We start from the raw sequence: 27456 nt of genomic DNA, 5'->3' as shown, positions 1-27456 counted from the left end.
CCGCGGTCGCCTTGACTACCCCTGCGTCGCGGAAGCCCAGAGACTTCGAGGGGGAGCTGGGAGCTGCAAGTATGAGGAGCCGTTGTCTGTGTCAGATCTGTACCTGCGGGTAAGAAGTGGCGGGGTGCGGGCACGGGTGGTCCCCGACCCGCAGGGACGAGGGACGGCGACGCCCCGCTTATCCGGACCCGCGAATGGTGGACGTCTCCGCACTCCTTGGCTACCCGGCAGAGCGCTTCTGTGTGATCCCGGAAATTCTTGTTCAGGGAAGTAAACTAAAATACCACCTGGGCCAGGTGAATAATAGATGTGAACGAGGGCAGATGTGAGAGGCTGGTTCGTAGAGGAGGGGTCTGGTTCGGCTGGGAGTGTACGTACCATGCAACAAAAACTGTATTAAAGAACAGCGCACAGGTCACTAGATTGCAACCCAGGTTGCGCTTTCTTCCGTCTGCAGCTGTCCATACTTCACTCCATACAGTGCTCCTTTAGGATCTGCCCAGCTGGAAAGGCAGCAGTCCCCACCCTGAAACCCAGACTTGGGCCGTGAGCTCTGCCTAACTACCTTCCACCACCTGTAAACACAGATGTCCCCTTCCTCAGCTTCACTGTTGACACAAGGATTAGATTATTTGCTAAGTACATGTGAATGTGCCAGTCCCTTCACGTGGTAATCGTCAAAGAAAAAGCACCTGCTGATGCAAAGCAAGTTTTCTATCATATACATAATATTAGACATAGGTTGTGTTATTCGATATAGGTTGAAAGATAAACTAGTTTTTCAGGTATAAATTATCTGGTTACGAGAAAAAAAATAGATATTTTGTCCTTCCCATTTGTCCCAACGCCATCTTTTCCTTCTTGTGACACTAAAAGAGAGCTAACTGTATTTCATCTCCCATTAGGGACATCTGATTTCCTCTCTTCCATGAACTGTTTCTAAAAAGACAGGAGAAGTTGATGGCTTCAGACAGCTGTTCCTCTCTGTCCTGGCAATCTCCCTACAAGGGAATGCAGAAGTTTTGACTGCCTGCTTGGAATAAAAGAGACATGTGGAGGTCAGCCTAGGAGGCTGTACTCTTAGAGACTGAGACAGGAGGATTTCTGTGTGAGCCCAGCTTGAACAGTTTAGTGACGTAGCAAAACTGTGTCTCAGAATGAATAAACAAATACATAAATATGAACTATGCTGGGGAAAGATAATAAATGTAAAAGCCCTGGTTTACAAACAGAAACCTCTTTAGGGAAGTGTTAACCTTCTGCTACTTTATCAGTTTACTGGAAAAGAATCTCCTTTTTTTATTTTTAGGGAAGGGTCTACAAGGTGTTTGGGGTCTCACTACTAGACTGGACTCGTAGTGATCCACCCGCTTCCCAAGAAAATGGCAACCTTTCTGCCCCACTTCAGACTCTAACCCACATCCTTGTTCCATTTTTTTTTCTGTTGAGATATACTACTATGGGTTTTTCCAATTTATTCTGTTGTTGGCTCCATTCTACCCCCCTTAAAGTCAGGGATTTTCCTAATACTGTCCTCAATAGCTTTGGGTAGTTGTCCTTTATTAAATACTTCATGAAGGAATGAATGACCATACTATAGTAGGAAGTGAATGTGAGTGGTGTAAATTAACAAATTTTTTTATATTAATATTTGCAAAGTTAGGAATCTAAGCCAATGAATCTAGATATTCAAAGGTGTATTACTAGTGTGGCCTCCAGGAAAATTAAAAAACAAATAATAAAGTTCCTTCTGAGGATTGAAAATGGGCTAGAAAGTTTTACTGCCATTTATGTTTTTTTTCCACACAGGTTTATCTCAGTGTGAATATATTATTGCCATGGAAAATAAAAAAGTGACAAATCCCCAAAGTTGACTTCGCTCTTGTAACAAAGTACACCTCTCTCGGAATCTCTGTGCACACACTGTGTATCCTGCTCCTAACTCTTGCAAGAGTCTTGGACCCTGCTTGGCACTGACCTACTTCAGCACTTCCACAGCCTGCATTTGCAGCTGATACCCTGGAATCCCTGACTCTCCTGACTTCAGGGTTTCTTAGGTACCCGTGACACCACTTCTTCACTCTCCCCTACACTACAGTTCTTCATGCTGTCCAGCGGCCTCCAAGCAAAGAATCATTTCTCTCATTTTCTTTCTGGGCATTCACTGGGTTCTGTCATGCTAGCTGGTGCAGGCTTATCCACAGAGCATGTGCATTTTCTCCAGTTCCAGCTGCAGCCAGCTTGTGTTGTCAGCCCTCCCCACACAGCTGGGGTCTACAAGTGTACCCGACTCAAAAACCTGATGCGATATTTTGCAAACAATATAAATTTGTTTGGGGGTTTTGTTACGTTGTTTTTTAAAACTTTTATCTCTTTAGTTAGATTGAAATATATATAATGAAAACACCTCATAATCTTTTCCATCAAATATTGCAAATGTTCCTTCAGACTTGCTTTACACACACGCTGCTTTTTATTTTTAAACAATGAGCACACACACTGTACATGCTGTTCTCCGATTCATGTTTTTTACTATTTACAATCTTTGCGTCTTCCAGCAGCCATGTGCAAAGGTTTCAGCAACAGCTTCCATGCTGTCCAGTCATGTGTCAATTAAGGGCGATAATACATCTATAGATGATTTAGTCCCTCTGTGAACATCATAAAGTATGCAAATTAAGACAACCATGATATTACTAAGCAATATGATATCATGAGAGCATCATCATGTATGTGGGTTGTCATTTATCAAAATGTCATTCCTTACATGGCACAGTACCTACCAGTCAGGGTTCTGAGTTTTAGCCAGTAATATAATACACACTGGCAAGTTTATGCCAAAACTATTTACAGTATAAGGAATATATATGACTCACTTGGAAGAACTGAAAATAAGCCTCCAGAAAAAAAGCGCCCCCAAAATCTCACTGCAGAACTGGACAAGCAAGGGAACCACTACCCCTGCCACAAGAGAAGACTACAACAGAGTCAAGCCCCAGAAAACTCATCTCTGCCAAGTCAGGGAATCACCTTGCAAACCAGGACACTGCCTGACTGCAAGCTTGCTGTGCCTTTCCCACAGTCCACACCAACAAGGCACTTTCCTGTCACGTAGATCTGTCATGAATGGGCACCACATCATTGTAGATTAGGTGAAGCCTAAGTTCCATGTGGAAGCTGTCTGGCAGGGGCTTAGGAAATTCAGGTGCAAGCTTTTCCATGGTCCGTAGCGTAACAAAACCTTAACTTGTATTACAGGAGTAAAGCATGCTTCTACCACACAAGTGTACACTAATTTGTTCACTGCTTTTGTAAACACACTAAAGGGATTAGTCTTTTCTATTAAAGCTACTCTTAAGGTTTAGACATTCTCTGGTTAAAATGTAATAATCTCACAAAATTTTTTTTTAAAGCAAAATAATCTTTCAGTCTATTTGTTTGCACAGGCGACATCATTGTCCACATGGAACAACGAGGATTTATGAAAGTTCTGGCACGTATTGGCCCACAACCGAATATTCAGAAAAATATCCCACGTATGGCAATGTTGTTCCACCACAGAGTCTTAAACCCAAGCAAGAAATTCGAGCATGTTGTGGTAAAATGGAAGGAATAACTACGTTTAAGTAAATATTCAGCAACTATTTGCTTTACTTATTTTTCTCTCAACTCTTCTGATCATAATAAAATTTTCTACCTATTTCTTGTTTAGCTATTTAATTGATTTAAGTTGAACCAATCTAAGAAGCAAGGAACTACTGTAATTAAATCCCAACTTGAGAAAAAGAGAAAGATAAGAATTAGTTTAGTCTGACAAATGAGAAGGAAAAAGGGAAAAAAGCCATACTGATATTTTGAGAAGACTTATTTTTTTTGTTTTTGGTGCCGAAGACCGAACCCAGGGCTTCCAGCTTTCTAGGCATGCATTCTACTCCTGAGCCAAATCCCCAGCCCCGTACTGATTTGATCTTGCATAATGCCTCATTTTTTTGTACTTTCACTAGTACAATCACTTAGAGGAACATGGTGGCGTCCAGTTTGTCATGCCTGGCATTTGCCTCTAGTTTCTGGATCTCTGATCTGTGTTCAGTAATTTAAGCAGCTAAGACAGTCTTTATCAAATGCAGATCTAGTTCCTGTCAAATCGCTATTTAAAGTCCCCCTTCCACTCTCTTGTGTTTACCAGGACACACGTCTTTACCCCCACCTGCTAAACTAACTCCCTGCTCATTTCTCAGGATTGCTTTCCCTGCAGGGTCTCAGAGCACTTTTCTGCTCCCAGCTTGCAGGCCACGTTTCATTTCCTGACGTGCCAGATTCCCCTTGCCTTGCATCCTCCTAGATCCGTATTTCCCTCAAAACAGGGCACAACCAGAAAATAAGCCCTAACATGACTTTTCAAGATGCTTATAACATAAGCCCTACCCCCCAAGGAAGTCCCAGTTAAAATTGTCAGCTAGGTGGACACATTTAATATGTCTGTTGCAACACAAAATAGATGTATTGGATTATAAAGTAATATATAAATATAAATAGAGTACTTAAGTGGTAACATAAATTATAATTAAATATTTGTAAATATCCAAGTGTGTACCACTGGATGAGAGGTAAATACCTGTGTAAACAGATTAAGATTGCTGGAAGAGCAATTGGAGAAGACAACACATGACTAACATGCACAAGGATGTGGTTATGTCTAGGCCTTTATACCTGACAAAAATAAGACATTTCCTAAAAATGAGCCCTATTTTGTTTTTTTGCAGCAAAAAAATATAAAGCCTGGTTTTATTTTTGAAAAACGGTACTCTTGCTTTTCTGGAAATTTCCCTCCCTCTTCTTTTAGGTTAATATCCATTCAATTTGTAATTTTAAACCTAGTCATCCCTTAGGAAAGGCTCCTTGACACCTCACCATGTTTTCTGGCCAGGGAAGATTCCTCTATTTAAGTTCCTGAAGCAGCTTCATACTGTTTGTCATTAGTTTCAGTGTTCTGAAGAGAGGGAACTATGTCCATTATTTTCCTAATATTTATTAACATATCTAGTACAACTATTAACACAGAGAAGGTATTTAGTATTTGTTCAGTGGGTAATGGGAAAAAGTGCTATTAATTTTAAACTTTTTGGGGCTGGGGAGATAGTTCAGTAGAATAAGCGCTTGAGGGCCTGAGTTCAATCTCTGGTTCCACAAAAAAAAAAAATTAAACTTTTCATTTGGACCAAATTTGTTTTTCTTTTTAAAATCTTTATGCTTTTTGTCAATGTGGTGGATTAGCTATTTTCATTCACTATTTTATTTAAACTGCTAATACATTCACTTTGAGGCTATACACACATGACTGTCCCATCCACAGCATTGTCTCCTACCCAATGGGGTCATGCATGTACTACCAGTAGTTCAAGCTGGTGGGAAGTTATAAGGTATACACTATATTCAAGTGCCATCTTAGAAATTAAGTATGTAAGTTGATTCCTGTTATTTTAAGGAATTTATATGTAATTTGGGTATTTAAAATGCTCTATAACCACTTTTAATTTTAATGTTAGCCCTTTCCATTTCATTTTGAATAGAGCTTATTCTACTTACATAGCAAAAGTGAATACTTTCAGATTTTTATTCTAATACTTTTACCATTTCAGGCAACTTGTAGTAATTATGCTTTGGTGACTCTACTTACTTCTGTAGGCCTGTGACTCATTCACAGATTTGAATGAACTTAAAATTTCAGTACATCTCTAAGCACTAACAATGCAGATCCTGGAGCTTCCCCCAAAAGAGTAGATGATGGGGTGAGTCCCTGGAATCTGCATTGTTGGTGACGGTTGCCTAGGGCTCACTGAGGTGGGTCAGGCACTATCCTGCCCATAGCAGGTAACATTAAATATAAAACTGTTAAGTGCTTTGCTCTACTAATGTTTATAGTCTTGTGGAAAAAATAGCTAGAAACAAAAATCACATAAACAATGTAAATTATAGGAAATAAGATGATGACTTTGAACAGCTGATTAAAATAGCAAACGGGAATAGTTTTTCCCTTCACTTTAACGTCTTTTTCACCTTTTTAAGATGCTCTAATGGTCCCCAATGGAGATATGAAATAAATGTTCACATTTATGGTATTGAATAGAGGTTTTAACCAGCTGTAAATGTTAACATTGAGGTTTAACTATTATGTCTTTCTTACAAAAAGAAACAAAATAGCTATAAAAACCACGCATTAAATTTCTTAAGTTGTCAGCTCTTTGGAAGACAGTGAGTCTTTTATCTGTATATTGACTGAGAAACTTCTAGAATTTTTAAGAACCATAACATCAGGGCTTAAAACTGCTGCTTGACTCCTTCATGGTGGTTTATTTGTAGCTGAAACAAAGAATAGGTGTCATTCTATACTTATAATACCAGAAGATATTACTGGGTAAAGAGCTGGTATCTAAACATGTACAAGACTCTCAATCCTGTAGCATTATAATTGTAGCACATTTTCATAACTTCCAGACTGAGTAGGAAGTCTGCACAGAAGATGGGAGATTCAGAACATAGCACTTGTATTATATTCGGATGAGTAAGACAGCTTTCACTGCTTCTGCACAAATAATTGCCATGGGTGTGGAGGTTTACCTTCTAACATTGATCTAGGCTAACCAGCAAAGAAGACTTCCAAACTTTCCCTCTTTCTTTCCCTAATTTCTCTGCTTTTGAGTTGCATTTTAGTCTATTCCCTAACAGCTGGTGTTTGGAAAAATCAAAGAACAACTCACATTTCTTGAGAAGAAGAGGTACATGAGTTAAATAAATACAGTAAACATTTGGCACACTTAGGGAGTTGAGGGAGTTATGGGGGAGTGATCCACATGATCCCCGATGAAAGTTGCATATTATGATGGTGGTCAAATCGGAGAAAGATGATTAGATTTGAGAGATACAGGGGGCAAAATTGATAGGAACTGGGAGGATCTTAGGGGGTGAATGTTTTCTGACTGTGAGCTGAGAAGATGATGCTTTTCATTACCACAAGGAAGAATTAAAAAGACTAGATTTCTTGGGAGAAAGTTTTGTTGGAGCATGTGGAGTGTTGAATGGTCTTGTAAATAGTCTTGTGGAGCTTAGAGAAGAGCTTCAGGCTGAGAGATAAATTTGAGTCATTTCTGAGGAGGTAGTAATTGAAGCTGTGAGTAGAGGAGTTGTCCTCATGACTAAACATTGGTTAAGAGGAGAGTGTGTGGTTTAGGTCTTGAGGAACTGTTGAGTAGAACATATGACAGTTGGATAGCTGTGAATGACACTGCAGGAGCCCAAACAGTGATACAGAAGGCAAGAAGGGAGCATTGTCTGGAAACAGATTGTGTGGGCATAGTGTCAGATACTGTTGACTGACACTAAGGTGAGGACTGGAGAGATCTGATGTGTTTAATGACACAGAGTCACTGTAGAACTGCACAGGGAGAGTGACACTCCTGGATCCCAGAGTGAAGAAGACTGAAGAAGGGATAGAGGGGGGAGAGAATAGAGTCCACTGCCCAAGAAGGCATGCCATAAAGACAAGGGATTCAGTGTGTTTTTGCTGCAGCTGCTGCTTCTTTTTAGCTCATCAACATACATGAAAAATTTTCATTAATACAAGATAGTTGAAATGATGGCATGGCCAACAGAATCCAGAAGAAAAGGAATCTATGAGGACTCAGGTTAATGTAGCCAATACTGAAATAATAATAGTAGTAGCTAATGAATTGCCCTTACCACATACCAATCACTCTTATAGAGTCCCTGATCATTTAACAATGAGCAGGAAGACAGTATGACTTCAACAGGATGGAAGGATGCCCAAACAGTGTCTGAGAATCTTTATTCAGGATGAATAAGGATTTTGACAAAATAGATGCGGGGTGATACTGCTATACTTTGGAGGATAATCAAACCTTTTACCTGAGGTTTCCTTCCACATTAGAAAAAAACTCAATTACTTGAAGATTTTATTTGTTTAAGATCAAATTAACTGAAGATCTCTGATGTCTTAAAAGCTAGGACTTCTGCTATTTTCTTAACCTATTCAGTCATGAGATAGAGCCTTATAAAGGTACTCAATTACTTTCAAATACCTTATTATTTTGATATCTTTCTAGACTTTTCAATTTGAAACAGACTTTGACATTTCAATACTGGGATAATTGTAATAAAAGAATGTCAGGCTATGTTTCACATTTATTTCAGGTCAGATTATCGTCCTTATGAAATAGTGAGACAACCTCGCCACATACCAGAAGAATACAAACCAAAACAGGGGAAGATTGATCTTGGCACTACCTACAAACGAGATTTTAAATCTTATAAAGTGCAGCCTGTGGCAATACTTCGGTCTTTGGAAAGACAACAAGTTAAAAAAGGAAAGTTGGACACTGTCCCAACCTATAAAGGTAACTTACCATTGCAAAAATTAAGCAGCCAAAACTTCCAACTTTGACATCTAATATCAAATCCCTTAGCTTAGAAAAGGACTTTTTTCTGTTTTAAAGAGATAATGTATATCAGGAAGCAGAGACCATTCACCTGATGGAAAGATGAGGAACTCGGATTCTCCAACTTCTTAGTTTTCTCTATCTCAAAACATATTTGGTAAAGGATATCACTGAACTAAGATTATGTCACGTTTGTCACTGTGTCATACTTAGTTAGCCTTGCTTCCTTTATATCCTAGAATGAGTTGATCTCTACCAAGAAATGTGGAATCTTTGAAAAGGTTAAATAAGTGGCAGTTCCTTTCTTTATTCAAGTTCCATACCAACCTATAAAGCAACAGGGTTAGTAGATTTATATTGATGAAGACTAGGGTGGAGGCTAACCATCTGTAATCAGTTCCCAGTCCTGAGCCTTAGAATGAGATAAGCTTGTCCACCCCTTGATGGACAGTTGTTGATAGACAAACACACAGGGTACCTGCTCCTCCGATACTTCCAGCATGGAGTGAGATGCCTGCTCCCTGCTGGCAACTCTCCTATAAGAGTAGGAGCCAAGCAGTGAACAACCAGATGCTCTTGCCAAAAGAAAATCTGATTTTAAGATATTACATTTGTAAGATATAGGTCTTAACTTTAAAATATATATTATCTTGAGAGTGGATGTTTTCTTTATTGAATAATGTAATTGAATATATAGACTCACATTCTTTCCACTAGTTATATGGTATCGCTTAATGAATAAACCTAACATGAAGCCTTTTTGTAAGAGTGATGCCAGAGTGATGATTCATACTTTATTTTTTTGCAACTTTTTGTTTTTGGTGGAACTGGGGATTGAACTCAAGTCCTTGTGCTTGCCAGGCAAGCGCTTATTCTACTGAGCTGTCTTCCTGGCCCCTCATACTTTAATTTGGCAATAGCTAAATGCTTAGTTTTTCTTAAAATTTTACATTTACTATTTAATAGGTAAGTAAAGTGTGTGACCAGTATATTGTGATCCATGAGCCTACCCATTAGAGAAATAATAAACATGTTCTTTCTCAGTTTTAATATTGTAAGAATAAGATGCTGTACAAAGTCATATATTGTGAAGACGGGATATAGTGAAAAAGAATAGTATAATCAAATATAGTCACTCCCGTCAGTGGTTTTATTAAAATGCATAGGATATGATGTACTGGACAAATTTGATGGAAAAGATTACTGATGAAAATGGTTTCACTTCATGTTTTATCTAGTTACAGTGAGTTTTTTCTCCAGAAGATATATAAAAATAGATTAGTAATCTCTTGTCTTCTGATGCTGTTAATATTCACACAGTGCACGCACACGCGCGCGCACACACACACACACACACACACACTCACAGACCAACCTCTTTGGCTTTCCATTACCTTAGTTCCCTGTGGGTTTCTGTATTTCCACTACCTTAGTTCACAATTCCTTCTGGCTTTCAGCTTCTCAACTTTCTGGTCAGGAAAGGCTGTATTTTGTATTTGCAGGTATTCAGGCATGAGACAACAGAGATGTGAAGGGACAAGGCTACACTTCACCATTCTGTGCGATTGTACTGAAGGTTTGGTAGATGCCTCCTTAAGGGCAAGTATCTAAAATCTAACTGTAAAAGTTAGAAGAAGGAAGGACATAAATAGGATATGATAAAGAAAAAACTCCAAGTTGGTAAGCAGGTCATCATTTACAGTCTGGACATGTTTTCTTTTGTTTTTTGGTTGTGTACATCCAGGGATACATAAGTGCTAGACAAGCACTCTAATACTGAGCTACATCTATAGCCCTTTTTATTTTTGAGTCAGGGTCTTATAAGTTACCCAGGCTAGCCTCAAACTTGTAATCTTCCTGCCTCAGCTTCCAGGGTATCTGGAATTACTGGCATGATCCATTGTATCGTGACTTAAGACACAACATTTATGAAACAAACGTATTTGTCCCTAAAACTTCAGCATAGAAAATTATATTAAAATATAGATGGTGAAAAGATGACCCTTTTATTTGATAAATGTGTCTCAGTGATTACCTGGCTCTGTGCTAGCCATTGTAAGAAGTACAAATGCAGAAGGATTGTTGGCATTAGAAATTTTATAATTGATAACCAAAGACACAAAGATCTATATAGAAGATATGAAATACTGATGAAATCAATTGGACACAAATATCCTGTGTTCTTTGATTGGAAGAGTTAATATTGTTAAAATGTCAGTACTACCCAAAGCAATCTATAGATTCAACACAATCCCTATCAATATTTTGTTGACATTTTCCAAAGAAATAGAAATAAGCAATTGTACAATTCATGTTGAACAGTAAGAGATTCTAATTAATCAAAGCAATCTTGAGAAAAAAGAGGCGTCACACTTCCTGGTTTCAAATTATATTATACAGCTATAGTAATCAAACTATATGGTGTTAGCATTAAGAACAGGCACAAGAACTAATGGATCAAATCAGGAGCTAAGAAATATATTCAAGCCTACTAATCTTCAACAAGGTTATCATAAATACACAATAGAAAAAGAATCATATCTTCTATAAATGATTTGGAAAACACCTGATATCATATAAAACAATGAAAGTGGAACCTTATCTTATACTGTACATGGAAATCAACCCAAAGTGGATTAAAGACTTACACATAAGATCTGAAAGTGTAAAAGTCCAAGAAAAAACCATGAAGTTCCTTGACATTGGCCTTTGGAGTGATTTTTTTACATGTAACACCAAAAGCACAGGCAACAAAAGTGAGAATAATCAAATGGGATTACCAAAAAGCAACCTACAAGTTAAAATATTTGCAAACCACAGATTAAATGAGAGTAGTATCTAAAGTATAAAAGGAGCTCTGAATATACTAACAAAAATAAGCAGTTTCATTTTTATAATTGCCATAGGGTTTCAAAAGACATTTTTCCAAGGTCAACAAATGGCTGACAGATACATTAAAAGCTGCTTGTCATCACTAATATTAGGAAAATACATATCAAAAATAAACTGAGCTGTCTCCTCACAGCTGTTCAGAAGTGTCTTATAAAAAAAAGATAAAAGCTATTTACAAAGATATGGAAAGAAAAATAATCCTTGTATTCCTGTAGGTAGGAATGTGAATTGGTATACCCATCATGGTAAACAGTTCGATAATTCAAAAAAAAAAAAAATAGAACAACTATATCTAGCAGAATTCCTCCTCTGGATATACAGATGAAGGAAATGAAATCAGTACCTCAAAACATATATCTGCACTTTTAACATAAAATCATTGCAGTATTTACAACAACCAAGATATGGAAATAACTTAGATGTGCACTGGTAGATGAATGGATAAAAAAAATTGTTGGAGGGCAGAAAAGAGGAGGGAGGGAAGAGAGTCAGAGAAAGATACTTACCTCTTACTTGTTTAGGACTAGGGTTTCTCATATTTTTTGGTGATATATCTTGGGGATGGAACCTAAGTCTGAACACAAAATTCATTCACATTCTATATACACTTAGTGTATATTGCCTGAAGGTGACTTTATATAATATTTATAGTGTGCCTTTGTTTTCATTGTGATTGTTATATGAGGTCAAGCATGGAATTTTCTACTTATGGCCTCATTTAACATTCAGAAGATTTTAATTTTGAGCATTTTGGATCAAGGATGGTCACCTTTGTGTGTGTGTGTGTGTGTGTGTGTGTGTGTGTGTGTGTGTAAAATGGAATATCCAACATGTATACTTTAAATATTCAGAATTTTAACATAAAATCATATGGCCTATATTTTAAAAGAACTTTAGAATTAAAGGTAAATAAATTATATCATGAAAAACTAACCATATTAGAAATAAATTATATATCACAAGGTGAGGACATAATTTACTAGAATATTAGTGGAATAACCAGTGCTTCTGAAGTGCATAAGAGAGTAAATGATTACTGATATATAGTGATTACTGATATATAGAGTAATTACTGATATCGGAAAAATGTCTTTTGAGACCCTAAAAATAGCCTACCACCTGATAGGAAATGAGCAAAAAAACCCCCATAAAACCAGAAAATAAGAGGATTCTTCAGTAGATATGGTGGCAGCCAGAGAGAGTTAAACACAGTGAATACTAGAATTTTATACTTAATGGCTATATATTTCAAAACATAAGATGAGGAAAAATTACAAACAAGACAGTGTGATGATATTTCCAAGCAAATGGGAACAAAAACACGTAATTCATTAGCAGCACACATATATTAAAAATGTATTGAAGAAAGTTCAAGTGGAAGGAGATGATTCAATATAGATGTATGAAATGGATGAAAGAATGAAGTACAAAGACATGGAAAATATGTGGGCAAGACATAAAAGGATATTGAATTCTGAAAGTCACAATAGTAATAAAAATGTATAAGTAAAACATACTAGAATAATAGTATAAAATAATTGAAATTAAACTACATTCCTTCCATTTAAGTCCTATTTAAGTTCCTCTATTTAAGTCTGTTTAAAGTCTTTCTGTTTAAATGGCAAATGTATCGATTTAAGTTTGAGAAGGTCAGCTAGATCCCATAAGCCAAAGCATACATCTTATTTTTAAAAATATGAAATGTTACTGCGTGCTCACACCTGTAATCCCAGCACTCAAAAGTCTGAGGCAGGATGATCACTATGAGTTGGAGGCCAGCCTGGGCTACATAGTGAGACCCTACCTAAAAAAAAAAAAAAGGAAATATAACTACATGAATAATAAATAAAATATAATAATAATGCCTTTTAAGCCAAAAGAGGGTAGGAAATAAAAGGTATAGGATAAAAAAAGAACATATGGGGAGTATCAAAGCAAACACTGATATAGTCAGCCTAAGCCCAACTAAGTCTTTCATTACATGAACCATAAAGCAAATTAAATTGAAACTCAAAGACTGAATATTCACACATTAAAAGGATATTATGAAGAACATAACAAGAATTTACAGTTGAGGGCCGGCCAAATAGCTCAGCGGATTAAAGTACCTGCTTAGGCAGACACAGGGACTGGGAGTTCAATCCCCAGGATCTGTTGTGCTGGCCCCGCCCACAGGGCACACTGAGGCTGCAATTGAGTCTGGGCATGGTGGCACGCAACTGTAATCCCAGCACTTGGGAGGCTGTAAGCAGGAGGATCACTACAAGTCCGATCTATGCAGTGAGACCCTGTAGACCTTGTAGACCCTGTCCTAAAATACAAAAAAAAAAAAAAAAAAAAAAAAAAAAGAGAGAGAAAGAAAAGAAAAAAGAATTTACATTTGACATAATGGACAAGTTCTTTGAAAAACATAACTTACCAAAACTAACTCAAGAAGAAATAAAACAATAGCCCTATATCTGTTAAATTTATAGAATTGAAGATGTCATTTAAAGCCTTACTGTTATGAAAAATTCAGAAGTTTCAACCTCTGAGAAAGATGCAGATAGGTACAGAATATGTTTTTAACCTAACAAGAAAAAGTCAAATCTACAAAATCACCATTGTTTATAAATCCTACAAAAAACTGAGATCACAGTTTTCCACCAAGGAAAAATGGCTGCCTCCAAGTTGAGAAGGCGACACAAGTACTGTTTCCCCTGGATGAGGACATACACCATTAGCTGGCATGCAAATAGATTTTAAAAATTATTTAAACATTATTAAATATTAAATTGGGTTAATGTAAAACTGTAGACTGAGCGCTTGGAAGAGTTCTAAGCCACTTGGAAACTGCTTGATGTGTGCTCACTTTGTGCTTATCAGAAAGAGGTGGGGCAGTGGCCTAGAGACTAGAAAAAGCACAGAGAGGCCTTTCTGTCTTTTCAGGAAAGATAGAAAACTCCATCTGAATCCCTCTAACCCACAGAACAGAAGTGAGAACCCACTGTGGTACAGGCATCATTCTGTCACCTCCAGTGAGAAAACAAATGTCTATTTCAGTTTGGAAGAGAACAGGAAATTGGGTGAAAGTGGGGGGAGCAACCGCCAGATCCACTCCATCAGAAGAAGAGCCAGAGCACTGAGGGACTCTGCATCTGAGAGGTGAGGCAGCAGTGCCTGTCTCAGACTGAAACTGGACAAGGACAACAAAAACTGCCCCTCATGTGCACACGCTGATACAATGTCACCAAGAACTGGATCGTAGTCTGCCATTAGGATAAGGCCTCCCTTAGGATATGGAGAGACGCGGTTTCCTAGGTACAGATACAAAGAAAGAGCCTAAAGCTGAGGGTGAAGTAGACATTGAAAAACATTTCTAGCAAATGTCTCCAACCTAAGCACAAAATAAGGCCAAAGGAATCTAGTCTGTGTGTACACTGAAGGTAAGCCTTGCAAGAGCAAACCAAACTGCACAGACCACACTGTGTCCCTTTCTGGATACAAGTATTATGCTACATGCAATACACTGCCTTCAAATACAAACTACAAATTATACAAAAAAGGTAAAAAGTTGGGAAGAAGGAAGAAAAGACAGGGAAAGGAAAGGAAGGAACAAAAGATAAGGGTACATATGATCAAGAGATGTTATATGCATACATGAAAACATCACAATGAAACTCAACATGGTAACTTGTGTATAAAAGTTAGAAGTATAACAACAGTACAAAAGATAGAGGTAGAAATTGAAAGTGCACTATTCCAAGGTGCTTAGACTACAGTTATATGTGGCTTGACAGTGATTAAGTCAATAACAGACAACATACTTAATGGCAGTCCTACAAGATAATGTTGTCTAATGATGTCCTAGTCATCTTAGTAAGTGAACCTTGATGTTCATTCCACACCAGAATTGCCGAGTGATGCATTTCTCAGGATGCAGCCTGTTATTAGAGCGGTACATGGTTGTATAAGAAAAGTAAACTGATTAATTAAAATGTGTATATAATCTTTAAGACAAGGGTTAGCAAAATTTGGCCAGTGGGCCAAATTCTGCTCAGTTTTTATTACTAAAATGTTATGGGTACACAACTACACCCACTCATCTGTAAATGTACAGTACCCATCATCTGTGACTGCTTTCAAGCCGCATACAGCTGAGTCACTGCCACAGGGACCATATGGCTCTCAGAAGCAAAACCTCTCATCTGTTACAGGAGCAGCATGTCAACACCTGTTCTAGGGAGACCAGCTAATAAATCTTACAGAGGCATGGGTGTAAAAACAACAAAAAAACTAATCCAAAAGTAGATTTTTAAAAAGAAGAGGAAATGAACATAGAACAGATTGAACAAATAAAAAAAGTTACATTAAATAAATGGTGTAAACATACCAGTTGCAACATGGAGATTGTCATAGTACATGAAGAAAAACAACCAACTATATGTTGTCTACTAAGACCTATGTTAAATACAAAGATATAGATATGTTAAAAACAGAAAAATAGGTAAGTATATAATATGTGAATTCTTTAAAAAAGGCTATAAAATATCAAAAAAAGGAAACCTTCCAAACAAGGAATATTACCAAGGACGAAGAGAGACACTGACTGGAGATAAAAGCTAGTTTCGCTGTGCACGCATGCAGGCGCACGTGCACACACACACACCTAAATGTATATCCCCTACAAGTAATACTTCAAAATTCGTGAGGTAAAAACCTACAAAAATAAAACTAGAAATACAAAAAATCTGCGACTACACCTAAAGACTGACAGTCATTTCTAAGTAGTCTATTGAACACAGAAAACTAATAAGGATATGAAAATCTTGACAACACTGCTAAAACTTTGATGTAAGTGGCATTTATAAAGTACGTCTTTGAACAATAACAAAATATATTTTCTTGTCAAGTCACATAGAATATTTATCTGGGTAGACCATATTCTGAACTATAAAAAAGCCTCAGCAAAAGAAATTACACAGAGTATATTTTTTTTGACAATAGAAGAATTAAACTAGATTAAAATAATGGAAGGAAATTTGAAAGTTCCCAAATATTTTTAAATTAAACAGATTTCTAGATAACAAATGTCGTAAGCAGAAGTAAAAAATTAGAAAATATGTTGAATATAATGAATATAAAAATATTATGTCATACTGTGTAGAATGCATCTAAAGCAGTGATAAAAGAAACGTCCAGCACTAAATGTTCATATTAGAAAAAAATCCTAATATTCACGTCTCTTATCTTTTGAAACTATGAAAATAAAAGCAAATTATTTTGTACTCTTTATTGGATGTATAATTAGGAGTTTTATTTTGACAGATTAGTGCATGCAGTTAACGTACTTTGATCATTTTCACCCCTTTTGCTCTCCCCTCTAGTTTTATATTTTGGGGAGGAATCACCGTGTATGGATTTTACTCTAATACCCAGAGTACCCAACACTCACAAGTGAAAGGAGGAAAGGTTTATTTCAGCTTATATTTTGTAGAGATTTCACTCCACAATCCGTGCTCCATGGCAAAGGCATCACAAAGGAGAACCAGTTCATGGTGAGGCAAACAGAAGGCTCAAGGCAGCAGGCCCCAGTAGGCCAGCCTGTCCTCTGTCCATTTTATTCCATCCAGGCTACCAGCCTTTTGGTGGAGCCACCCACATCTAGGGTGGGGCTTATGTCTGCAATCAGTCCATTCACCCCCACCCAGAGCTATGCTTGCCTTCTTCTTTCCATTTTTTAAAAATATTTCTTTTCTTTTCTTCTTTTTTTTTTTTTTTTTCATTTCGACAAGGGCTAAGTTGCTGAGGGTAGGCTCTAACTTCCTTCCTTCCTTCCTTCCTTCCTTCCTTCCTTCCTTCCTTCCTTCCTTCTTTCCTTATGTATTTTGTATAGGGTCTCTCTTCCTGTTTTCAGCCTCCCTAGGATTACAGCATGTGCCACCACGCCCAGACTCAGTCAACAGCTCAGCATGCTCGGGGCAGGGCCTGTGTGGTATGTGGTGCCAGGGATCAAGTCCTGCCCCTGCACTTGTCTAAGCACACGCTTAGTCCACTGAGCTATCTCACCCAGCCCTAAGCCTCTAACTTTCAATCCTTTTGCCTCAGCCTACTGAGTAGCTGGGATTATAGGTGTGCATCACCTCACCTGGTTCCTTTTCCTGTTTTTGAATATCTTTTTTCTTTTAGTCATTTTGGCAGCAAGACCTCTCCCTGTATGATTTGTAGAATTACAAGCCTTCAGTAACATTTCCAATTTCCTTTTAGTTATTGCAATATGATGTTAAAATTTTATACATAAGTTTAGAAAGAAAAGAGATTTTTTTTTTCATGGTACCTCAGGAAAAAAAAAAAGATTCTGCCACAAAGCATCCTGTGAAGTGGAAAAGGAAAACCGTCAGGCATGGAGAGTGCTTGAGAGAAGAGATCCTCATCTCCAGCCATCTCCAGGGAGCCAGTGAGTGGCAGGATTTCAGTTACAGCATTTCCCCTTCCATGTAGACAAGTGCTCTATCACAAGTGGTAGCACTCTACCAGCTGACTTTTCTGGATATTTATCATTTGTGCCTCCTTAAAGTCTATTTTGAATATAACTTTTTTTTTTTTTGGCGATACCAGGGATTGAACTCAAGACCTTGCACTTGCCAGGCAGATGCTTATGCCATTGAGCTATGTCCCCGGCCCCTTGAATATAATTTCTGTTTAGAATTGCTCTCCAATTCTACTCCCAATATCCTTTTGGATTCTTCTCTGTCTGTCTCCTTATTTTCAAGTTTAGGTCCCAAAATAGGACTGTTTGATCTAGTTCATCTTTTCTAACCAGTTTATTTCACAGGACTCTGGAAACAAAGATGGTCTCAAGCACCCACTCTTATCCGAACACAAGTGGCTTAATCATTAGTCCAAAACTTAGCCCTTTTGGCAACAGTATCTCTCAATGAGGAATTTTTCTTTTTTAGGTGGATATCCATATAATGAGCATCCAGGGTTTAACTATTCAGTAGATATTGTCCAGCCCATATTTTAGTAAATTATCATGTATAAAAATGTGTCTTTTTTATAGATTGGCATTTAGAAATACATATATTTTTGCAATGTCAATTTTATGTCAGCTAACTACCTTTTTCATATAGAAATAATCTAAAGGACCTTCAGTTGAGGTATAAACATTGCAGTTTTTCATCCATGGTCTGGGTAATCTGCAGGAAGCAAATTTAAAGTATTGACCTTCTAAATCTCAGATCGTAGGTTGCCTATCCTCTTCTACATTCTCCCTCAACTTTAAGTGTTTTGGAAAGCACTCAGTTCAGGTTCTTGGCTTACACCCCTCTCTTCTGAGAAAGTTTTAAAGTCCATTTGATGAAGAGGAAAGTTGAAGTCAATGATGTTTCTAGGAGAGTACAAGTTACTCTGTCTTTGCTGAAGGAGTCCCAGGAGCTTCCTGCAGTGTAATTTAGTTGTAATTCCCTGTTTGTGGAGAAGTCTCTCTACAGCAAGGAGCAAAACCAAATTGTTTTGCCCATACATCAGAGCACTTGATTTTAACCCCTGGATTTTATGGCTTCCCTAGCAATTTGAGTTACAGTGAGAATCCTAGCAAGTTCCTGAGGATATGACCATAATCTCCTAAACTGTCTTTACCTATAAAGAATTCTTTTGGCTCTCACTAATCTACTCCAGGCTCAGATGTGCCATTCCTTTCTGTATAATCAAATGAATCTTGAAGTAGAATGTTCGGTGTACTAAAGTGAGATGAGTAGAGGAAAGTGGAAATAAAGAGAAAAAGAACAGATCTAAAGGGAATCAGAAACTTCATTCTTAATACTTGATCCAAATTTCATCATTTGGCTTTCAAATGAACATGAACTATGTTCAGCAATGAGAAATCAATTGTGATTCTTAAAGGATAGTTGTTTTCCTCAGCATTTAAAAATCCTTTATTTTAATTTTTAAGATCATTATAGGTCTTGGAACATTCAAAAAAGTGAACCTTGTAGACCAGAACAAACTTATCATCCCCCAACTGTGAAATTTGGAAACTCAACTACATTTCAGGATGACTATGTTCCTCAGAAGATAATGCCCAGGGAGAGCTTTAAACCTTCTTCTATGCCCAGACTTTCCACAACCCCCTTTAATGGTGATACAAGTCATCGCCATGACTATATACCTCATCAACTAGAAGTCAAGTTTGCAAGACCAAAAGACGCTTACAAGCCAACTGACCTGCCTTTTGAGAGTCTCACCACTCACCAGAATGACTTTCAGGGTCTTGTTGGTGAAACTGCAAAAATCTGCAGACCAGCCCACACCACAGTGACCCACAATGCTCACTTTGAAGGAAGCACTGAATTCCGTGACAGTTTCCAACCATGGGAAATCCCACCACCTGAAGTCAAGAAAGTACCAGAGTTTGTGCCCCCTACCGGGAGCATGCAGTTATACAGCACAAGCCATCTTGACTACCTTCCTTATCAGGCCAGCCGTGTTGTTCCCATCAGGCCAGTTTCTCACAGAAGAAAAAATAATTTTCCTTTCCAAGGAACAAGCACCATGAAGGAAGATTTTCCTGCATGGGAAAGTTGTCGTCCAGGACTTATTAAGCAAGAGCAGCAGATCCCCAACCCATCTGGAAAATTTGATGGTTTGAGCACTTCCAGATCTCACTATGTGCCACATGAATTGATTCCAACCGAGAGCTGCAAACCTTTAAATGCTACAGTGAAGAGTTCTGTTCCATTTGATGATGTCACCATGTACTCCATAGAGTATGCTCCAAAGAAACAGGAAATCTGCCCAGCTAGCTATCCTACTCCTCCAGGTTATATATTTGAAAATACAAATTTTCAAGGTCATAAATTCTTCCGCAAGATCACCCCTGCAGTGAAGGCTTTCTAATCATCAAATCATGTTTGAAAGGAAGCTAACAAGATACTGGTTTTTCCAAAGGAAACCTCTAATGTTATACTAAGAAATTATGAGAGATATGTTTAGCTTTTTAACTAAATTGTATAATGTATTGGAGATCAGAACCTAAAATTGATTTTGCACTCATATTTTAATCGAGATTATTTTTAATATGTATTTCTGAAAGGTGTGTATTACTACTGAACTATTTTAATACTTAGCATAATGTTTAACGTATTTGATAATGTAGCATTCATCTATTACCATTTATACTTTTGTTTATAATTATGGTAATTGTATGGTTATTCACATACCAGTTGTCATTTATCAAGCATATTAGGACTATCTGGAATAACACTGAAAACAACCTGAGTTCCTCTTCCACTGCAGTAGGAATTTGTTTCCCTCAGGCTGCAAAACACCTGTAGTACTGTATTTGAGGCTGCTGTTCCCATGTTTATGTGAGTGAAAGTCACTGCACTACGCGAAGGAGAAGCACTGGGCTGGGAACCAGAGGGCAGAGTTCCGGTGCTAGTACCATGGGTGATTGCACCATCTTCCTCAAATGACTCCCATCTCTGAGCCTGTGGATCTTCATGTGTGACAGGATTCTTCTCCACATACCTCACACAAAGTTTGTGTATCAAATCATATAACACACTTTCAACCACTAAAGCACAACTATAAGAAATTGTTAATAGTAAATCATTCAATTACTATTTGTGCCTTATTCATCTTTTTGATTTAGGGTAATTATCTAGGACGTCTGACAGCATGAAGAAGACTTCAGGATAAATGAATTGGGTGATTATGCTCCTAATTGTCACTCCCAGGTTCACTGTTCTAAAGTAGGCCCAGGCCCAATATGGGGCATAATCAACCCAATCACCACTTGCAGCAAGAAGATAAATGCTGAGAGGAAAAGAAAGAAGTCAGGGATAACAGATCATACTTTCAAAGGCTGGAAATTTCCTAATGAATTAGATGCTGATCGGGTGTTTTTATAAGTGGTTGAATTATAGAAGCATCGTTTATTTTAGAATAAAGGGAACATTAGTGTTCTGGCTTCATAATTATTTTGAAATATATATGTTATTGAGAAAAATTAATAACTAGTTAAATATTTCAGATTACTTGAAAATTTGTATATTTACATTTATTAGTCTTCATATGTACATTTCTATGTAATTTTAATAAAACATCAATAAAAAGATTGGATTTTCATGAAGTCATTCTGTATCCAGATTTCTTTGGAAGAGAAAGAATTTTAATAAATTCCTGACTAGGTTAACCTGTACATAGGTCAATATTTATATTTTCAAGCGGAAAGCATTATCCAGTTATGATGTAAAAATATGTAATATGACAGGACACTGTCATCCTGGAGTGTATTTTAGTGCTGGGTGTCAAACTCTTCTATATGTAGGCAGGGTTGGTCTCCTCTCTGGACAAAGGTCACTCTTACTAAGCCACCTACTGGGGTTTCCTGAAGCAGTGTGCCATAGGCTCCCTGTGTGTCAGCTAAAGAGACTTTCAAGATATTGCAGCAGTGCAAAGCTAAGAATGCCTGATTCTTTCTCTTCTTAGTTTCCATGAAATACTGTGCAGGTACACACACACACGCACACACACACACACACACACACACACTTTAACAGACCCTAGAAGCTTGCCAGGTTTGGGAAAAAAGCTGGGAAATGTCTACCTTCACTCTAAGCCATTTCCACCCTGGCTCCCTGCATACTCTTGTTGAGCAAAATAAGACCACAGACTCAAAAGTTAGAGATGGAGGCCTTCTGGCTTATTTTTTAAAAACTTCATGGACAACACAGAAAGAACCCTAATGTCAACCGTGAGCTCCCTGTGACAATGTGTCCATGAGGGTATATCACTGGTAACAAATGAGCATCTCTAACCAGAGACTGACAGTAGAGGGGATTGTGTGTGTGTGTGTGTGTGTGTGTGTGCGCGCGCACATGCGGTGGTGGTAGTGGTGGTGGGGGCGCTCAAGGCACATGAGAAGTCTCTATAATTGCCCATCAGTTTTCTGTGAACCTAAAACTGTTATCAAAAGTAAAGTATGATTATAAGTAAACATCTTTGTGCCAGGAAAGATGGAGGGGGTGCTCACCAGTTAGAGACTGAGAATTTCACATTCCAGTGTCTTACTCTAACTAATGGATAGGTTTTTCATGCAAAATTACAAACCTACAGCCCTCATGAGAATCACTCATGGAGAAAGGAAACCTCATAGGCCCAGCAGAGAAAAGGAAAGTCAATCTTGAAATTATGAACTAGCAAACTTTGAAAGGCTGTAAAGGGTCACACTATGCCATGCAATGACAAGATTATATATATATAACTATATATCTATTAATGTATTTGGTACAGGGTCTCACTATTCAGCTTGGACTTATAGTGATCCTCCTGTTTTCAGCCTCCCCAGTGCTTGGATTACAGGCATGCGCCACCAGGCCTAGATTTGATCGTAGCTCCGCATGCCCCGGGGCAGGGCTGGTGCTATATGTGGTATTGGGGATTGAACCCTGGTCCCTGCATTTGCCTAAGCAGTGCTTAATCTGCTAAAGATTCTTATATTTTGTTAAGAAGGCTTTAGCTCTTTTCTCTGTTTACTGTTCTTTGATGTGGAGGGGCCGACTTTCACCCTGCATCACAGACATGACACTTTCATCAGCGTCACCCCTTCTTAGCTCAGCCCCAACCACAGCACACAGCGGCTCCCTTGTGGCCTCTGGTATCCTCATTTTGGGACTGTAATGGTGAACAAGAAAATGTGGTTAGGAGGTACTTACGTGGGGTAATCAAGTGATAGAAAAATAAACCACAAACATAGGCAAATGTTGTAAACAAATATTTAACCAACTAGAGACAGTTACTTTTCGAGGGACACTATAACAAAGTTTCACCTACTGAGTGACTTAAATAGGAAGCTAACGATTCTTAGTTCTTGGGGCCAGAGGCCTTTAGATCAAATGCTGGTTCGTTCTGAGGTCTGTGAGCAAAATCGAATCCATTCCTTTCTCCTAGTTCTAGAGGCTTGTTGGCAAGCTTTGGGGTTCCTTAGCTTGTAAGAGCTTTGCCTTCACCTTCACAAGGAACTCACCTTTGTGTGCATGCAAATTTCCTGTTTTTCATAGGGACCCGCGTTAGATGAGTGCATTCTTTAATAACCTCATCTTAATGTATCTGCAAAGACCCTATTATTTAATAAGGTCACATTCATAGACAATGAGAGTAAAACATTCATCCTTTCATAGATAGAATTCAGTCCATGAAAGATGGCAACTAAGCCTATGAAAAGGTACTCAACCTCACTAAGCACTAGGGAAGTTCAAGTTAAAATTACAATCTATCAAGAAATAAATGGCTAAGGAAAAAACAACAACAACATCAACCTGGTGGTGGGGAGAAATAGTAAGGACAAAAAATGCCTGAACAGTCCATGCAGCTGGCAGGAATGTAGAATGAGGTAGTTACTTTGGAAAATAGTTGAGGTTTTTTTTTTTTTTTTTTTTTTTTTGTGAGCCACACACACATATCCTATCACCTAGCAAACTGCTGCACAGAAGAAAAATGAAAACTTGGATTCTTACCAGAAACTACGTGAAGTTAATAGAGCTTGGTGTGTAATCATTTAGGGGACAACCTGCATGTCCTGCAATCAGCAAGAGGATAAAGATCTACTTATATGAATTTGTGCAAAAGGCAAAACTATGGAGAAAATATATGAATGATTAAAAGGAAGAGCAGAGGATATGGGGACAACTTATTACAAAGCAGGAGAAAAGAATTTTGTGGAGGCTAGGTCTACTGATGGCAGATATACAATTCTAAATTTGGAAAAACCAGAGCTGGGGAGATAGCTCCGTAGAATACTGAGCTTGCCTAGCAAGTGTAAGGTCCTGAGTTTAATCCCTGGTACCCCAAAATAAATAAATTTTATATATGTATTTGGAAAACCCATTAGAACACCACAGAGTGCGTTATATTGTATGTAAATTATAAAAATCATAAACCTAAGAAAAGTATGGACCCAAGAAAGGATAGCATGTGACTAATGGGTACAACTGTATTCAGATTAATCACATAACCATACTGACAGGATTAGAAAAGAGATGACCTAAGTCGTTTGACAAACAGTATTCAACTTGGCCACTATGAAAACAAAGACCAAAAGAATTGTATACAAACATGGGATATACCAACTGGTAATTTTCTGTCCTTAACGGATATGTCTTTACAATTTTAAGATACTTTATTATATGTATACTAACGATGAATCAAGCAAATATATTGTAAAAAATGGACCATAGCTTCTCCCTATCAGAGAAAGAAATTATAAATAAGCAAAAATGTAGACTAAAATGAGCCTTTCAGTGCTGATGAATGTTCAGGATTTTAGTACAAATTCATAGATACAGAAATAAAAAGAAGTGCACATGTGTATCCATAGGTGGTGTAGGTGTATTCACTTCAGGAGGCTCCCATTGGCTAAAGAGGGACCAACCTAAGAACAAAATAATGACTGTGTTGGAGTTTTCCCACTTTTTCTAACACCGCAGTAAAACAGACAAAACATCATTTACCATCTCCAGTATTTTTACGCATACAGCTCAGTGGTATTAATGCATCAGTAATACATCACCATCCCCATCTCTACAACTCACTTCCTCCTATGATACTAAAGTACTCTCTTCATTGAACAACTCTTCTCTGCACCCTCTAGACACTGACAGCCACCTTTGAATTCTTTGCTTCTCTGTTTTGACCACTCTGAGTCTGTCATATAAGTGGAATCGTTCTAGACATTGATTTTTTTTTGGCAGAACTGGGGATTGAACTCAGGCCCTTGCACTCACCAGGGAAGTGCTTATTCCACTGAGCCATCTCCCCAGCCTTAACACTGATGTTTTTGAGGAGCACTTGTGTTTAGTTAGGGTCTCCAAGTTGACGGATTCAGGCTTTCTGCTTGCTAGTGTGTTGGCACATTATATGGCTCAGACATGAATAGTGATCATGTGAGCAAGTAGTCTTACGTAACTTTTTGGCAATTTTCTGGCTTTATGTGCTATCATATACCCTGGGTAAGTGAGTAGGATTTTTCCATGTTATCACCCCTGCTGCTGGCATTGTAAGGGTGTGTCAGACATCTCCATGGCTCTGCATCTTTTCTTCAGGTTGCCTGAATCTTGAGTGAGCCTTCTTAGCCTGGACCAGTGACAGAAAAGCTGGCCAGGGATTCTATAAACAACTCTCACTCTGGACTTACCTGATGTTTTCTCATGATTAAATTAGAAGCTAGAATAAGGAGTTTCTCTGCCAAATGTAGGCAAAATGTCTAGCTTTGGACATGTAAAATTGATCTCTCTACTCACAGTGATCTCAAATAAAGTGCCATGCAGTGCCCAGTTTGAAAGTCACCACTCAATCCCAACAAGTAAAAAGCCAAAAAGACTAAATCAAATATCAACACTTCTTCCTGGATCCAGAAAACAGGAGAGGCGTATCTCCTAGATAAGAGATGGGTAAATCCTACAGAAAGTTATGGGAACCCCAAAGGGAAACCTGAAGCATAACTAAAAAGTTGATGAAGTCCCACATGGACAATTCTGAGCACTGAAGTCTCCAGACATGAGAAACAGCACTCGCCATATTGTGAGATTTACCTTCAGGACCTTGACCAGCTTCCCAAAGTAAAAGAGAAAAATTTGTGCTTTTGGCAGGGAGGAGAAAGAAGCCATCTTAAAACATACCACAGCACTCTGTTCTTCTCTCCTCAAGGCATGCCCTCAGGAGAAGCTTATTAAAAATAACTTGAATTGCTGGAATGATTATAATGATCAAAATCTGACTGAGACCATGGACCACCTCTAGCCTACACTAGCTTCCAATGAGGGAGAAGGAGAAGACTCAGCAGCCCAGCCCAGCCCAGCCATCTTGACCTACCCTAAGGGAAGAAAAACTCAGAACCCTGTTTTGAAATTTATAGCACAGAGGCATAGGCTCGGGCAGAAGTTGGACTCATTCGTTAATCCCCCAGAGTCTTATATACCTTTGACACAGATCCACAGTGTATATTATATCACACTTCCTAGCATCCGTTCCACATTGCCTCTTTTCCCCTTGATTCTGGTCACCCTGGGCTCTGCTGAGCACTGTCTTCCAGTACACCATCACACTGCACAGCCCACACACAGCAGCACAACTGGGCGATGTCTGCTGGACAGGTGAGCCACTCTCGTGATCTGTTCTCATCTAGGAATCATCTACAAATGTTCATAACGTGAGGTCTGTTCCTGTCTGTGAAGGTTCGCAACTGGAATGTTCTTAAGCCAAGGACTTACTGTAATTTAAAACATCGCTGATTGCTATGCTAAGGACTCTAATGGATAAAGTAGATAGCATGCAAAACAGATAGACAATTTAAGCAGAGAGATGGAAAATCTAGGTACCAGAAAGATGCTGGAAATGGAAAGCCAGTATAACAAAAATAAAGGATGGGGCCAGGGAGATAGCTTGGCAGCATAAGTGCCTGCTTGGTAAGTGCAAGGACCCAAGTTCAGTCCTGGGTACTACACTGAACTCCATAGTGAGACCCCATATCAAGGCATCAAAACAAAACAACCCCCCCCTAAAAAAACCTGAAGGATTCCTTGATGGGCTTATTAGTATAAACTAGATTCAGCTGAGGAAAACATTCTCTGAGTCTGAGAGCATCTCATGGACATCAGCAAAATGGAAAAACAAAGGCTAAAAAAGAAAATAATATCTGAGAACTATGTATAAGAAGACTGCAAAAGACATAATATATGGAACTAGGAGGTGGACAGGGAGAGACAGACACAGAGAGAGACACACAGACACAGGAGAAAAGACAGAGAAACATGGATAGAGGCAGAGACAAACAGCTAAGGATTTCCCAAAATTTGTGTGAGACACAAAAAGAGATCACCAAAAGAGTAAGTGCTAAAACAGAAAACAAATATGCAGAAAATAGGGTTTAAAAACTATACTTACATAGATCATTTCATGCTGCAATCAAATCAAATATAAGAAAAAATCCTCAAAGGAATAAAAAGCCTCAGGTATTAGAGGCGTGTAGCAGATTAGTCATATTCTTGATACTGGCACAAAATACCCAATAGTCAGAATTTAAAAGGTAGAAAGGTTTATTTTGGTTCATGATTTATGAGGGCTCAGTTCA

The 27456-nt window shown here is 38.2% G+C and overlaps 1 protein-coding gene across 1 annotated transcript; it reads left to right on the top strand.

The window, feature by feature from the left end:
* Window positions 1-6: 6 nt before the first annotated feature.
* Window positions 7-21237, top strand: Saxo2 (stabilizer of axonemal microtubules 2). Its single transcript, XM_023710840.1, has 4 exons — window positions 7-109; window positions 3447-3626; window positions 8209-8411; window positions 19279-21237. The coding sequence occupies exons 1-4, from the start codon at window positions 72-74 to the stop codon at window positions 20220-20222; spliced, it is 1365 nt and encodes a 454-aa protein (XP_023566608.1). The 5' UTR covers window positions 7-71; the 3' UTR covers window positions 20223-21237.
* The last annotated feature ends 6219 nt before the right edge of the window (window positions 21238-27456 follow it).

The sequence above is a fragment of the Octodon degus genome, unplaced genomic scaffold, assembly GCF_000260255.1.
Source record: "Octodon degus isolate 3935 unplaced genomic scaffold, OctDeg1.0 scaffold00002, whole genome shotgun sequence".
In the NCBI taxonomy this organism is placed as follows: domain Eukaryota; kingdom Metazoa; phylum Chordata; class Mammalia; order Rodentia; family Octodontidae; genus Octodon; species Octodon degus.
The sequence above is the reverse complement of the archived record's forward strand: the minus strand, read 5'-3'. Positions and strand labels throughout refer to the sequence as shown.